Source organism: Podarcis vaucheri, assembly GCF_965113315.1.
Source record: "Podarcis vaucheri genome assembly, chromosome: 12".
Taxonomy (NCBI): Eukaryota; Metazoa; Chordata; class Lepidosauria; order Squamata; family Lacertidae; genus Podarcis; species Podarcis vaucheri.
The window spans coordinates 18236910-18253260 of NC_138750.1; the positions used below are offsets into that span (position 1 = coordinate 18236910).

The 16351-nt window shown below is 46.7% G+C and overlaps 1 protein-coding gene across 1 annotated transcript in view; it reads left to right on the top strand.

Moving 5' to 3' along the window:
* Window positions 1-1648: 1648 nt before the first annotated feature.
* The window catches only part of LOC309515320 (ectonucleoside triphosphate diphosphohydrolase 3-like), a 29819-nt gene continuing 15116 nt past the window's right edge, over window positions 1649-16351 (top strand). Inside the window, 5 exon segments of the mRNA XM_082193046.1 lie at window positions 1649-1942; window positions 3834-3838; window positions 3841-3888; window positions 8352-8479; window positions 10369-10486. Coding sequence (XP_082049172.1) covers window positions 1866-1942; window positions 3834-3838; window positions 3841-3888; window positions 8352-8479; window positions 10369-10486 — 376 coding nt within the window. The 5' untranslated portion in view covers window positions 1649-1865.

The window sequence follows — 16351 nt, forward strand, 5'->3', positions numbered from 1 at the left end:
GCATGTTTCCCGTCTTACCTCAATAGCGCACATCAATTTATCATTAGTAGCTATACCCCACACCTCTTTATGCCATTCCTCCATTTGATGTTCTCCTTGCCCCTTCCACTTCCTAGCTATGATAATAAGTTGATAAATTTGTGAGCAAGTCCTTCATAGGCTGCGAAACTCCCCCCTCCCAATTGTAAATCAATAACAATACTTTTGGTCAGCTTCGACCCAGTGATTTCTGCCATCTCCAGAAAAAACCCACACCTATACATTTTTACACCCCCACCACATGTGTCCCCTCCAACAGAACACTGAATGTTTATTTGATTTAATCTCACTGGTGTTAAATACCATCTAAGAGAACCTTAGGGACGTGGGTGGTGCTGTGGGTTAAACCACAGAGCCTAGGACTTGCCTATCAGAAGGTTGGCGGTTCGAATCCCCGTGACGGGGTGAGCTCCCATTGGTCGGTCCCAGCTCCTGCCAACCTAGCAGTTCAAAAGCACGTCAAAGTGCAAGTAGATAAATAGGTACCGCTCCGGCAGGAAGGTAAACGGTGTTTCCGTGCGCTGCTCTGGTTCGCCAGAAGCAGCTTAGTCATGCTGGCCACATGACCCGGAAGCTGTACGCCGGCTCCCTCGGCCAATAAAGCGAGATGAGCGCCGCAACCCCAGAGTCAGCCACGACTGGACCTAATGGTCAGGGGTCCCTTTACCTTTACCTAAGAGAACCTGCACAAGTGACACTGACACAAAACCCCACACATACACTCAGTAGAAGGACTGAAGAATTGCCACCCCACTCGCCATTCCCCCTCCCCCTCTTTTCTTCCTAACCTAACACTGTATGTAACACTAATGCCTCACAACACATGAAACTGATCTGTAGAAAACGTAGCTTGAAAAAAGAGACCATGCATGTATTTTTGTAAAGGAAGAAATCTTTAATATATATATATATCTCCAAAAAACAAACAAACCACTATTTGGAAGCCTGCGGAAGGGGGTTGCAAAGAAGCGGTCGCCTGGCAGCGAGCGGGTGGCCTGGTGGCCGGCTGGTACCCTTCCTCCCAGCTCTGCCTGCCCTCTTGCCATTCCCGGCGGAGAGGCGGAGCCCGCGGGAGCTTCCCGGAGCTTTCCTCCTCGGACGCCGCGGGAGGGAGGAAGAACCTGCCGGGCTGCAGCGGCGTCACCCTCCTCTGTCTCCTCCTCCATCTCCATCCATTCTGGCCCCATCCACGCCGCCGCCGTGGGGCATCGCTGCCCGGCTGACAGGGCGATGAGGCGTCCCGGTCCCCCACCCAGGCGGCTGCTGTCCTACCCCCCGCGCGGGATATAAGGAGAAGGATCCACTCTGCTTTTCCCCATCTCGGCTGCTGCCGCAGTGGAAGGTAAAAGGCATCGGGGCGCAAGGGATCGTGCGCTCGCGCGTTTGGGTTTCCCTTCGGGTTAGAATGGCAAGGGTTCTTCTCCGCGCGTAATCGTTACGCAGCTGGAGAGAGGAGAGCGCAGCAACCCGGCTGCCTGCAAGGTTGCATCTCCCTTCCGATGGCTTGCAGGCGATTTGCAAGGAGCTGCACCCTGAGGATCGCGGGGGGGGGGGTGTTACTTTTTGACCTGTGGAGAGAAGATCTGGCTGGGGAGATTCCGCTGGATGGGATGGGTTGGTGTGTCAGAAGGGGACGCTTGTGTTCCTGGCTGTGTGAACACAGAGGGTCGTGGAGTTTGGAGCTCCACAGCGGGCTGCCCCAACTCGGTGCCCCCCCAGATGTTTGGAACCAATGGGGCCGATGGTGGATGTTGGGGGTTCAAAGCTTCCGGGGTGGGGGCACCAGGCTGGCCGAGGCTTGACCTAGGGAAAGCCTTCGTGTATGGATGGTTGAGTGCCGCTTGCCCAAGGACATGGAGACAGAGGCTAGCGATCGACCGGAGCACGCAGCGAATGCTCCTTTGTAAGGTGGAGCGTTGGCAATATTTTAAACATGTGTTCGGAACTGAGATTGGCTTGGTGCTTTTCCCTGAATGCAAAGTTGCTGTGGTTTCTGTCCTTGGTTTTTTTCCGCTTGGACAGAGGCTGCATCTTTCTTTGAATTCTTTAGCAACGTCACTGCGTTTTAGAAAGCACGGTGCTTAGAGATGGCAATGAGCAACAACTAGATATGTTTTTTTAAAATAGAGATTTCCTTTCCTTTGTGTGTGTGTGTGTGTGTGGGGGGTACTGAGCCATGTACCTCGGGTTAAGTACTTAATTCATTCCGGAGGTCCGTTCTTAACCTGAAACTGTTCTTAACCTGAAGCACCACTTTAGCTAATGGGGCCTCCCTCTGCCGCTGCACCGCCGGAGCACGATTTCTGTTCTCATCCTGAAGCAAAGTTCTTAACCTGAACCACTATTTCTGGGTTAGCAGAGTCTGTAACCTGAAGTGTATGTAACCTGAAGCGTATGTAACCTGAGGTACCACAGTATATGGGATCATGCAGGCCTTGCTTCCCAAAAAGTCTAATGCAGGCATAGGCAAACTCTGGCATAGGCAAACCACTGGTCCTGTTAGCTAGGGATGATGGGAGTTGTAGTCCCAAAACATCTGGAGGGTTGAGTTTGCCTATGCCTGGTCTAATGCCTCACGGAAGATGCCTATGCACTGTGGCTGCTGCCCGAGGCTACATTTAAGCAATTTCATGTCTATGGCTTTGGCTTTTGAGAGTGTGCACTTTCTCTTCTTCCCAGTGGCGTAGCGTGGGTTGTCAGCACCCGGGGCAAGGCAAGTAATTTGCGCCCCCTAACCCGTGGATTTGCGCCCCCTAAGCCTAACCCCCAGATGTTGCGCCCGGTGCGGCCGGCCCCCCCTGCACCCCCCACGCTACGCCGCTGCTTCTTCCCTCCCTCGCTCATGCAAACACACCTCCTATGTTTTCTCTCTCTCTCTCTCTCTCACACACACACACAGAGGCAGTCCACACATCATGCACTTTCTCTCTTTCACATCCACAGAGATATTTCCGGCAGGCACGCTGCCTGTCCCGTGCTCTTTCAGGCTCACGTCCTCTCATCTGAAAAGATTCCCGTAATATGTGCAGTTAGAAAGCTTAGTCCTTCTCTATAATAAACACACACCAACTTACACATGCAGGGACACACATACAATGTATCTCCGTATTTTTTTGGAAGCTGCCCAGAGTGGCTGGGGAAGCCCAGCCAGATGGGCGGGGTATAAATAATAAATTGTTATTATAATATTATTCTGCCTCATACAGGTGTGCAGCTTCTGCTTGGTGGTATTTCCTTCCTTCCTTCCTTCCTTCCTTCTCTCTCTCTCTTTCACACAGCCAATTCCGTGCCCTCCAGAAGTTTGGACTCTAAATCCCATCAGCCGCAGACCCAGGCCAGCGGTCGGGGACGATGGAGAACTGTAGTTCAAAATACTTCACCTTAGCTATCCCTTTCCTAAGCCCATTCCCGTAGGGGTACTGTTTTCCTACCTGCTTCCCTGCCTCTGTTTGAGAAATTAAGAAGTCCTTTTCTGTGTGAGGGAGCTACTGCTTTTTTTGTGTACCTGAAATCCATACACTGTAGGGCATGCGCAGACCAGGCCCCTGTCATTTTCTGGCAGAGAATCCCACCTATTTTGATGTTGCCATGCTGTGATTTCGCCAACCCCTCAGATCAATAGCTGTCCCCCTTCTCCTCTGTGCCTGCAAAGCACTTTCTCACCTTCTCAGTCTCTGGGAAGAAATAACTCCTTTTGCAGTCATGGGCCTGCAATAATTCCCCCCCCCCAGCTCCTTACTTGTTTTTCATAAACCCAACCTCACGCTGAATATTCTGTTTCTCTTGCTGTGTAGCTTGAACAAAAAGAGATGTTTACTGCACTGTCCCGACAATCCTGTGAACATACAGGTCAGTACTTGTGGCCTGTTGCCGTGGCAACATGCCAAGATGGGTTGGTTGCCATGTATATAATACTTTATAGCCATAGGTATGTTAGGAAATGTACGTTCATTTCCTAATGTACCTATAGCTATCATGTATGTTCAGGGCAGTGCTGCAGTTAAGGTGATTTTAGACTTTGGACTTAATTAATGGTCATGTGGGTTGAGGTGGGCTTTAGACAGCACAGCGTTATGACTTCGATTTTTGCAAAATGTCATGAAAACCAGCTCCTGCCGCATTGGGAGCCCATCTATCTGCGTGGAGCCCTCGACTGCTGTTCCAAAGTCCTCTCCTGGCCGGCTGCACACACATTCTGGTGTGATGTAGAGAGTTAGCTGCTGAGCAGACTTCATGTTTTCATCTTCAGTAAGTTATTGGAAACAAATAGTCCTGTGTGGTCTGTTAACTTGAATTAGGGCATGGGAATTGAATGTATTTATTTTATCCCTTGCTCCAGAACGATACTGTTCTAAAAGCGAAACACAAAAGCTGTTTGGGATTTCTTTCTGGGTTTTTTTTAAATGTAGCTGTTGGCTTTTCCTCTAGCTTCTGTGAAATAAGACTGATGGCTGAAAACATTAGCGAGCTGGATTCTGTCGCCTCCCCTACATCCCTCCAATCTGCTAGGGATACCCTCTTAATTCTTCCACCTGTGTGAGGACAATGACAGAAATGTCCTCCTGTTTGCAGGTTTCATCCCCTAGGGACTCGCTTTAGTTTGTGCTAGAGCCGCCTTGAAATTAATTCCAAAAAGTTAAGGTAAAGGTAAAGGGACCCCTGACCATTAGGTCCAGTCATGACCGACTCTCGGGTTGTGAGCTCATCTCGCTCTATAGGCCGAGGGAGCCGGCGTTTGTCCGCAGACAACTTCCGGGTCATGTGGCCAGCATAACTAAGCTGCTTGTGGCGAACCAGAGCAGCGCACGGAAACGCCGTTTACCTTCCCGCCGGAATGGTACCTATTTATCTACTTGCACTTTGACATGCTTTCGAACTGCTAGGTTGGCAGGAGCAGGGACCGAACAATGGGAGCTCACCCCGTTGCGGGGATTTGAACCGCCAACCGTCTGATCGGCAAGTCCTAGGCTCTGTGGTTTAACCCACAGCACCACCTGCACCCAAAAAGTTACCAGCCCACATTTTTTTCTTTTTACTTGTTGTTTAGTTATTTGAGACAACCGACAGCCAAAAAGAACCAACTCTCTTCCAGTTTACAAATGTGTCCTTCCTGGTCCCCTAGGTGGCATGGCAAGGGGTATGTGCATGTCTACATGTACTGGGGAAGACTTTCTTGTTTGCAAGACGTCCTTCTCTGGGCTCACGTTTGGTGACTAGGACTGTGGTGGTGTGTTAACGTAAGGCCATCTCAGTTTAAGACAGCTCCTTCTTTTTTATTGTTTTACATCTAAGGGTCCTGTTGATGTTTCTTCCAAAATATTATCTTCCACGCTGCACTCTCAGGATAGATGGAGTTATTTGTGGGTGGTGCTGTGGTCTAAACCACTGCGCCTCTTGGGCTTGACAATCAGAAGGCTGGCGGTTCGAATCCCCACGACGGGGTGAGCTCCCGTTGCTCGGTCCCAGCTCCTGCCAACCTAGCAGTTCGAAAGCACGCCTGTGCAAGTAGATAAATAGGTACCGCTGCGGCAGGACAGTAAACGGTGTTTCCGTGCACTCTGGTTTCCATCTGTTGCGCCAGTAGCGGTTTAGTCATGCTGGCCACGTGACCCAGAAAGCTGTCTGTGGACAAGCACTGGCTCCCTTGGCCTGAAAGCGAGGTGAGCAACGCCACAGTTGCCTTTGACTGGACTTAACCGTCCAGGGGTCCTTTACCTTTTACCTAGATGAAGTTATTCATCTAAATCGAGCCGAATTCTGCTCACATCCCTACAACCATGCCTAAATATTGGACTGCATTCACTCCAGGCGTAACGTCAACGACTTCTTGAAGATGTCAAGCCTTTGCCATCTGCCTGAGAGAAAGCCCCAATGAATTCAATGGGGCTTACTTGTGAGCACATGTGTACACAACTGGGTAAAGCGGTGATGGGGAACCGGTAGCCTTTTCAGATGTTTTGGACCCCAATACCCATCATTCCTCAGCAGCGGCCATCTTGCCTGGGGCTAATGGGAATCCAAAACGTCTAGAGGACAACCAAAACCACAGTTTAGCCACCCCTGGGGTTAAAGGTTGCTGTCTTTCCCTTTAGGCATTGGCAGACAATGGCCTTGTTTGGTTTAAACTGAGACTTCAACACTGCCCTGTGTTTCACTCCTGCGTTAGGAACCTCCTGACAGCCAATTACTATGCAATAAAACATTCAGCTGACACAAGGTCATGAGGTGTGTATCTGCCAGAAGATTTGCTGGCTGGGTCTGGTTTTCTGTAAAATACTGGTATGCAACTACCGGCAGATGCTGAATTCAATGACAAATGTTTCAAGGACAGTTCATTTGCATGACAAACTCTCCCAAGGCTGCCTTAGATTCCTGGATGCTTGCCCTCTCTTCTTCTCTGGTAGCGCTGAGAACATTTTGACATTGAGAGTCCATTCCTACTTTTCTTGTTGCTATATTTAGCATTTCCTAGAGTAACCAACTAGTAGGGACGTGGGTGGCGCTGTGGGTTAAATCACAGAGCCTAGGACTTGCCAATGAGAAGGTCGGTGGTTCGAATCCCACGATGGGGTGAGCTCCCATTGCTCGGTCCCTGCTCCTGCCAACCTAGCAGTTCGAAAGCACGTCAAAGTGCAAGTAGATAAATAGGTACCGCTCCGGCAGTAAGGTAAACTGTGTTTCTGTGTGCTGCTCTGGTTCGCCAGAAGCAGCTTAGTCATGCTGGCCACATGACCCGGAAGCTGTACGCCGGCTCCCTCGGCCAATAAAGCGAGATGAGCGCCGCAACCCCAGAGTCGGTCACGACTGGACCTAATGGTCAGGGGTCCCTTTAACTTCACCTAGACTAACCAAAGCAGGGAGATCCAAAACCAGCTTAAACAATAATTGTCAGTTCTAGGGAAGAAGATGCTTAAGAAGTGCACATTTGCCTGTTTACGTGCAATAGTTTTAAGAAAAAACACCCTTTAAAATGTACACCTTTTGAAGATAACTAGGCAACCGAAAAAAAGGCATGATTAATCCTTCCTTTGCTAGCTAAAGGAACACTGCTAGCCGTGCACCTCCCATGCTTTAAGAGATCAATTTATGCAACAAGCCTTTAAGGTAAGGAAGTGCTGCTAATTCTGTTTCCACTGGGTTGTGATGAGATGATGAATCATCCCTAAGCAAAGAAGGGAATTGGAAATGGTAACGTCCTACATCTCGGTTATCAGTATCCTCCCCGTTCCTCCTCCCTGGTCTTTAAGCACAAAATCCTGTTGGGTTTCCTAATAAGTGTAAGTCCTGAATAAGTGTAGGAGTTAGGCAAGCCGGTCTTGGCTACGCCTGCGCAATATTTCTGGTTTTCACAATAGAGAGTAGTTAAGAATAGGCTAAGAATTATTTCTAGTATGCCTCTGAATACCAGAGGCTGGAAACAAGGCTCTTTGTATGTTCCATAATGCCTATGAATCGGCTTCTACTGTACCTGTCGAATTTCTGTCTGTTATGCAGTTGTGAAAAGCACAAGAGCTCTGTTTGGAGGTGGGGGGTAGGAGGGTCATTCAATGAAAATACATCTACAGTGGTATCTTGGTTCTCAAACACCTCGGTTCCCAAACGCCCAAAAAACGGAAGTAAGTGTTCCGGTTTTTGAAAGTTTTTCGGAAGCTGAACGTCCAGTGCAGTTGTCAGCTATTGTTTCCGGAGTGCCTGCACCAATCAGAAGCTGCGCCTTGGTTTTCGAACATTTCGGAAGTCAAACGGACTTCCAGAATGGTTTAAGTTTGGAACTTTTTTTTTTGCTATTTATTTTGCGTTTTTGTTTTTGAGGCTTTTTCGGTCAATTTGTTTTTGTGACTGTGTGGGTGATAATTTTTATCATCTACAATACTGTCTTATTTATTTTATAGTAGAGTACATTGATTATTGCTTTCATTTTATGAATCAATGGTCTGGTTAGAGAGTAAAATTCATGTTAAATTGATGTTTTAGGGGTTGTTTTTAAAAGTCTGGAACGGATTAATCTGTTTTGCATTACTTTCTATGGGAAAATGTGCCTTGGTTTTGGGAACACTTTGGTTTTGGAATGGACTTAAGTTTGAGAATCAAGGTACCACTGTACTTTTCTAGCTCGTTCCAAACATCAAAGGCTTCTAATGGGTTTTCATACGTTTATCCTATATATATATTCTGGGTTCACTCAGATGAACAGAGTTCCTCATTCCGAGCAAATGTAGAACCTGGAATTCTTAGGTTACAGTGCAGTGAAAAATAATAACGTTAACCCTGACAAATTCATGATGTCAGTCCCCCCCCTTCTTATTTTTTAGGTTCCCGAGTACTGTACAAAATGTCAACCATAGTCACTTTTGTCTTTCTGCTTTTAAGCATAGCAATTATTGTTACTATTACTCTGATCCAAGTGAATCGGAAAGAGGTCCTTTTGCCAGGGCTGAAGGTACGTTGAATGAATATGCTGCAGTATCCATTGCTTAGTTTGGGTGCTGGGGCTCGGCTGCTGAACCGGTGATGTAATGATATTCAAGAGGGCTTCTGAGCATGTGGAAAGAGTTTTCCAGCACCAGCAAGTAAGCACAGCTCGATTGCAAGCGCCTGCAATTAGAAAAAGGGTTCCTTGCAGGTCTTCCTTCTTCTCTTTCTAGAAGCTAATCACTGTTAACATAGAAAAACCTCTTCAGGTAGAATCTGTATGATAATAAGTGAAATGAACTAAGATCCAGGACAAAGACATCTTGGAACATCAAACCTCAAGTTCCTTTGGACATGTATATTCAAATAAGGGCTCCTCTGCTTTCCCTCACCCAAATTTTGTTCCACAAAAGTGACATACTCAGCCCCCAGACCTGGTGTTGTCTCCTTGCCGCCCCCTTGCTTCAGTGGGCTATCTAAATGGGAGTCGGATGTGGCTTCAGAATGGACCCAAGAGCCAGTCAATCATGGCTTTGAATGAGGAAGTGGGAGGGACGGGATGAGGGTGGGGTGGAGAGTCACTCAGGACGGGTTGGGAAAGAGGCTGGGTTCTTTTTCTGTAAAGACTGAAACAAAAAAGGACTGTAAGAAACTTTTCCAAGTCTTTATACCAGGCATAGGCAAAATTGGCCCTCCAGATGTTTTGGAACTACAGTTCCCATCATCCCTGACCACTGGTCCTGTTAGCTAGGGATGATGGGAGTTGTAGTCCCAAAACATCTGGAGGACTGAGTTTGCCTATGCCTGCTTTATGCTTCCCTGGGCAACCAGCCGGGAGCTGCCCCAATTAAAGGATAGTACTGCTCAACAAAAAGCTTGCAATTCCCTGTATTAAAACCCTGAGCATAACATGCCAAACAACAAGAGCTCCCTTCGCCAGCACAGCGGGATTATAGGGCAGTAATTACATAAGAGGGTGAGATCCTTATTAAGAAGATCTCTGGACAGTTACATGCCCAAAGGCTGAAGGCTTCTCACTTGAAAGCTCCTCTTGAAGAAACATATCTTGGCTGCGTCTCTTTTCCTCGAGGCAGGATAGGGACCCGATGGGTGTAGCTGCCTGCTTGCCCTACCAGTTAGGACATGCCCACAATATTATCCTTCCATCTCTCAACTGCGAGTGGGAAGAAACAGGTAGGAGAAGTGAAATATACTCAGAGTCGCAAAGTGATTTCATGCTCTTTATTTAGCTCATAGTGTTGAGGAGGAATGAATGGAAGTCCCCTCACAGTATCTGCTTTATATACATTATTTACACAATGGGCTGCACATGATTGGCTAATTCCGGAATTCTACTGTAAGCCAATCAGGTTGTGGATTCACTTCTATCTGGAGCAGGATTGGGTGGTTCCTGCCAACCAATCATACTGCTGCATTGTTCTAGGACCAATCAGACTGCTGCATTCTGAATCCTATTGTTCTAGGACCAATCAGACTGCTGCAGTTTAGATCCTATTCAACTCAGTACATAACAAGAAGCAAGCTCAGGAGAATGGGAATGGCCAGCGAGAGGGGTTGGAGACAGGAGAGACTGTTGCCGCCCCACGGCATCTGCCGCCTGAGGTGGCTTCATCACTCTGTCCAATGGTAGAGCCGGCCCATGGGGAAACAGCTGTTCAAAGAAAAGAAGAAGAAAGAAAGAAAGAGAAAAAGGAAGAAAAAGGAAGGAAGGAAGGAAGGAAGGAAGGAAGGAAGGAAGGAAGGAAGGAAGGAATCACTCTAGCTTAATACAAAAAGTGTCTCTTAGGGACTTGGGCTACTTTTCTAATGCTTGTATTTTCTTTGATTGTTTCCAACAAGAAACCATGCTCGTCTTCTAATCTATAACTTTCTCTCCCCCCCCCTTCCACCGCCAAGTATGGAATAGTGCTTGATGCAGGATCATCTCGGACGACTGTCTATGTATATGAATGGCCGGCAGAGAAAGAAAACAACACGGGAGTTGTGAGCCAGACCTTCAAGTGCAATGTGAAAGGTGAGGAGGGAATGTGGATTTTGGGGTGGCCCTGAAACAAATACCAAGCACGGAATGTATGAGTTGGGTGAAGGAGGGCGGCAGGAAGAGAAACGGCAGCTTCTGTGTTTGAAACCCCTAATACACTGTCCATTAAGAGCATCATCATTCCACTTTAAACAACCATGGCTTTCCCCAAAGAATCCTGGAAACTGTAGTTGGTTAAGGTTGCCGACTGATGCTTGGAGACTCCTGTTCCCCTCACAGAGCTACAATTCCCAGAGCCCCCTGGGAAGAGAGATTTGTAGCTCGGTGAGGGGAATAGTAGCCCCCTAAGTACTGGGACGCGGGTGGCGCTGTGGGTTAAACCACAGAGCCTAGAACTCGCCTATCAGAAGATGAGCGGTTTGAATCCCCACGGCGGGGTGAGCTCCCATTGCTCAGTCCCTGCTCCTGCCAACCTAGCAGTTCGAAAGCACGTCAAAGTGCAAGTAGACAAATAGGTACCGCTCCGGCGGGAAGGTAAACGGTGTTTCCGTGCACTGCTCTGATTCACCAGAAGCGGCTTAGTCCTGCTGGCCACATGACCCGGAAGCTGTACGCCAGCTCCCTCGGCCAGTAAAGCGAGATGAGCACCGCAACCCTAGAGTTGGTCACGACTGGACCTAATGGTCAGGGGTCCCTTTACCTTTACCTTTACCTTTAAGTACTCATAGCACCCTTAGCAGGGATAGCCTAACTGCTGTTGTCTATGCTCTGGTAACTTCAAGGTTAGATTACTGCAATGCGTTATATGGAAGGCTGCCTCTGAAGACGGTTCGGAAACGTCAGCTAGTGCAGAATTCAGCAGCCAGGTTACTCAGTGGAGCAATACGGATTGAGCATGTTACACCGATCCTGGTCTGACTCCACTGGCTACCAGTGAATTTCCAGGCCCAATTCAAAGTGCTGGTTTTGACCTACAGTGGTACCTCGGGTTACAGACACTTCAGGTTACATACGCTTCAGGTTACAGACTCCGCTAACCCAGAAATATTACCTTGGGTTAAGAACTTTGCTTCAGGATAAGAACAGAAATCGTGCTCCTGAGATGCCGCGGCAGCGGGAGGCCCCATTAGCTAAAGTGGTGCTTCAGGTTAAGAACAGTTTCAGGTTAAGAATGGACCTCCGGAACGAATTAAGTACTTAACCCAAGGTACCACTGTATAAAGCCTGAAACAGCTCAGGACCGCAATACCTCAAGGACCGCCTCTTTCCATAGGAACCTACCCAGACCCTGAGATCATCTTCTGAGGCCCTCCTTCGTGTGCCTCCTCCTCGAGAGGTGCGGAGGGTGGCAACACGAGAACGGGGCCTTCTCTGCAGTGGCCCCGTGTCTGTGGAATGCTCTCCCCAGGGAGGTTTGCCTGGTGCCTTCGTTATACACCAGGCAAAAACGTTCCTTTCTAACTAGGCCTTTGGTTGATCTGTTTGACAACCTATACCCTTTTAAAATCCTATACCCCCTTTTCTGGGGGGATGTTATTGGGTTGTTGTTTTTATTCTGATTATATATGTTGTGATTTTGTCTGTGAACCGCCCTGAGACCTCCGGGTATAGGGCGGTATATAAACTCAATTAACAGCAACAACACACAACAGTTCCCAGGATTCTTTGGGTGAAGCCATGACTGTTTAAAGGGGTATGATAGTGCTTTCAAAGTGTTATTTTTATTTTATTTTTCATTATTAATCACAGCACTTTACTCAATAAGTGAATGAAATGCAACAACAAACCCCAAAATTAAGCAACTAGTGGCTGAATTCGCCTGCCACGACTATAAATCAAAATACAGTGGTAACTCGGGTTAAGTACTTATTTCGTTCCGGAGGTCCGTTCTTAACCTGAAACTGTTCTTAACCTGAGGTACCACTTTAGCTAATGGGGTCTCCCGCTGCCACCGCACGATTTCTGTTCTCATCCTGAAGCAAAGTTCTTAAGCCAAGGTAGTATTTCTGGGTTAGCGGGAGTCTGTAACCTGAAGCGTATGTAACCCGAGGTACAATGGCAGGCAAAGCAATTGAAGCAGCCTTCTTGTATTGGGGCGGGCCACTCGGTGGGGAGGTATTGGCTGGGCGAATGACTCAGGGACAGGTTTTGCTGTTCCAAATTGGCGTGGGAAGCTAGTGCGTCATGCAGCAGGGTGGAAATCGTGCACGACTTGCCATTTGCGTGCCTGTGGCATTTCAAAATGTGACAGATTAGCAAGCGGGGATGGCAGTGGCAGTGGCAGCGGCAGATCGAAATCATCTGCATTCTCTGCTGCCCCGGTCTAATGGAAACTGCAGTGGCAGCTTGTTCCTGTGGGTGCGAATGCTTGTGTATATGCACACCTAATAAAATTAGGCTCCTAATAATAATAATAATAATAATAATAATAATAATAATAATAATAGTTTCCCCAGCCACTCTGGGCGGCTTCCAATCAAGTGTTAAAAACAATACAGCATTAAATATTAAAAACTTCCCTAAACAGGGCTGCCTTCAGATGTCTTTTAAAGAGAAGATAGCTACTTATTTCCTTCACATCTGAAGGGAGGGTGTTCCACCGGGTGGCCGCCACTACCGAGAAGGCCCTCTGCCTGGTTCCCTGTAACCTCACTTCTCGCAATGAGGGAAGCGCCAGAAGGCCCTCGGCGCTGGACCTCAGGGGGTGGAGACGCTCCTTCAGGTATACAGGACTGAGGCTGTTTAGGGCTTTAAAGGTCAGCAACAACACTTTGAATTGTGCTCGGAAACGTACCGGGAGCCAATGCAGATCTCTCAGGACCGGTGTTTTGTGGTCCCAGAGGCCGCCCCCAGTCACCAGTCTAGCTGCCACATTCTGGATTAGAACAACGATGTTAGAACAACGATGATGGTCATTGCATATAAAGGCATGTGGCTGGAAACCGCAGGAGGGGACAGTTCTCTCGTGCTTGAATCCCTTTTTCCAGGTTTTCCCCGGGTATCTGTTTGGCTTCTGCAAACAGAATCCTGGTCTAGATGGGCTATTGGCTTGATACAGCAGCTTCTCCTTACGTTCATTTTTTAATCCACTATAACTCCAAGGAGTGCCAAGGTTCTTTGTTCCCTTTCTTTGTTCCCTAATTCTCACAATGCTCCTGTGAGGTCAGTTAACCAGAGGAAGGTTGACTCTCAAGTTCGCCTTGTTCAACATGAACCACTAACTCGCTGTATCTCATGACTAACCCTTCCATTGTGATTTCCTACAAGATAGTGCTTACCTAGGCTTTAAATTTTGCTTAAACCGTGGGATTTTCTCTGCATGGATCACGGTTTCCCTCTCCTTCTTCTCTTGCGAGGCACAGACTCTTTTAATCAAAGGTTAAAAGATAAAGGTAAAAGGACCCCTGACCGTTAGGTCCAGTCGTGTCCGACTCTGGGGTTGCAGCGCTCATCTAATTTTATTGGCCAAGGGAGCCGGCGTACAGCTTCCGGGTCATGTGGCCAGCATGACTAAGCCGCTTCTGGCGAACCAGAGCAGCACATGGAAACGCCGTTTACCTTCCCGCTGGAGTGGTACCTATTTATCTACTTGCACTCTGATGTGCTTTTGAACTGCTAGGTTGGCAGGATCAGGGACCGAGCGACGGGAGCTCACCCCGTCGTGGGGATTCGAACCACCGACCTTCTGATTGGCAAGCCCTAGGCTCTGTGGTTTAACCCACAGCACCACCCACGTCCCTTAAACGTTGCTGTTCAGCAAAGTGAGATTTCCAATTGATGGGTACAAACTCCTGAGCAAATCCTTTCATGCATACAATTAGGTCGTGTCATTTCAGAAACAGCATTTGAAGTTCTTTCCAAGCTTCTTGTACTACAGGAATAGAAATATATATAGGAACCAAAACCTGCAAATAGAATCCCGTCTGCAAATTATGGGCTTTGTGGGATTGGTTTGGTTTTTTAAAAAAAACTAATTAAAGGCAGGATCATTTCGGCTCTGCTGTAATCTGAAGCAAAATTCTTCTTTTTAAAATGTATTTATTTAGTTTTTCAAATTACAGTTTTACAATTACATATCCAACATACAACATAGATCCCACAGAATCTCCTGGACTTCCCTCCTCCCCTTTGTGGGTCCTATTGTTAGTCATGAATGTTTTAGAATGTTGAACTATTTTTATTGTTGTTAGCCGCCCTGAGCCCGGCTTCGGCTGGGGAGGGCGGGATATAAATAAAATTTATTATTATTATTATTATTATTATTTCTTCCTGCATCTTTTATAATAATCCAAATATTTTACAGCTCCATATTCACCATTAAACTACAAGTGCTATTCCAATCCTACTAACAATTTTAACTGTTTACAGTGGTTTTTAAGATAAATTATATATTTTCCCCATTCTTTATTAAAATTTTGGTCTTCCGGAATTCTGATTCTTCTGGTCATTTTTGCCATTTCGGCATAATTCATCAATTTAAATCTGAAGCAAAATTCTCACCCTGGTTGCTTATGTGCTTATGTGTTTTTAACTTTTAAGGACCACCTATCTGGATTTATCCCAGGCCAAAATGGATACAGTAATACCTCCGATTACATACGCTTCAGGTTACATACACTTCAGGTTACAGACTCTGCTAACCCAGAAATAGTGCTTCAGGTTAAGAACTTTGCTTCAGGATGAGAACAGAAATTGTGCTCCGGCAGCGCGGCAGCAGCAGGAGGCCCCGTTAGCTAAAGTGGTGCTTTAGGTTAAGAACAGTTTCAGGCTAAGATCGGACCTCCGGAACGAATTAAGTACTTAACCCGAGGTACCACTCTACTAGGTTTCAGTTTCACCAGCCAGAGCTGTAATACTGCTGTAAACCACACATGCGGGTGGAGGGAAAGTAGCTTTTATTTTAGGTTTTTATTTTAGGAATGTAATGTGCCACTTGTAGGGTAATAATAATAATAATAATAATAATAATAATAATAATAATACACCTCACTAAGTGGTTTATATAGGAATGAATTAAAGCAATTTAAATTTGAAACAGAAATGATTAGATGCTGGAATCCATTGAAAACGGCTTCTCCATTCAAACCAGGAAGTGAACTCTCCAGACAACGGAACAGGTCGCCTTTTCTTATCTCTCAGGCTGTGATCTCCTGGGTGACGTGGGTGCCATTAGGCAGCTAAATGCGCATGCGTACTCCCTCCATTCCCCTCCCTCCTGCCTCTGTGTGGCCCGGGCCACTGGCAACCCATTCTATGCCACTGGGAGGAACAGGGATAAGCTTTACAATCCACCAGTTGAAATCCCGTGGACTGGGACACAGCATGGAGGAATGAAGCCTGACTGAAACATGAAACATGACACTTCTTGCATACTTCCATCATCTTATATATTTGATCGTGCATTATTTTGGACTAGATGACCCTTGGCTTGATATTGGTCATCGACAGTAATAAAATGACTTGAGGTGACCCTATGGGCCCCTTCCAACTCAACAATTCTATGGTTCCATCCTTTAAAATATTTATATTCTTAGCTGTTATCCATACTCCTAAATACTTAACTTGCTTTCAATTGTCAGTTCTGTTACTTGTTGTAGGTCTTCTTTATATTGCTCCGTCACATTTTTCACCAATACTTTCGTTTTACTTTTGTTTAATTTAAAAGCTACTGCTTTTCCAAACTTAAGAATCTGTTCCAAGACCCTTGGTATACTAGTCAAAGGGTCTTCTACACAAGGTCATCTGCAAATGCCTTTAGTTTATATGCTTTATAACTTACTGCTATCCCTTTTATTTCTTCATCTGATTTTATGCTTCTAGACAGGGTCTCTAAAACTAATAAATAATGGTGACAGGGGACATCCCTGTCTCGTTCCTTTCATTATTTTACATTTTCCT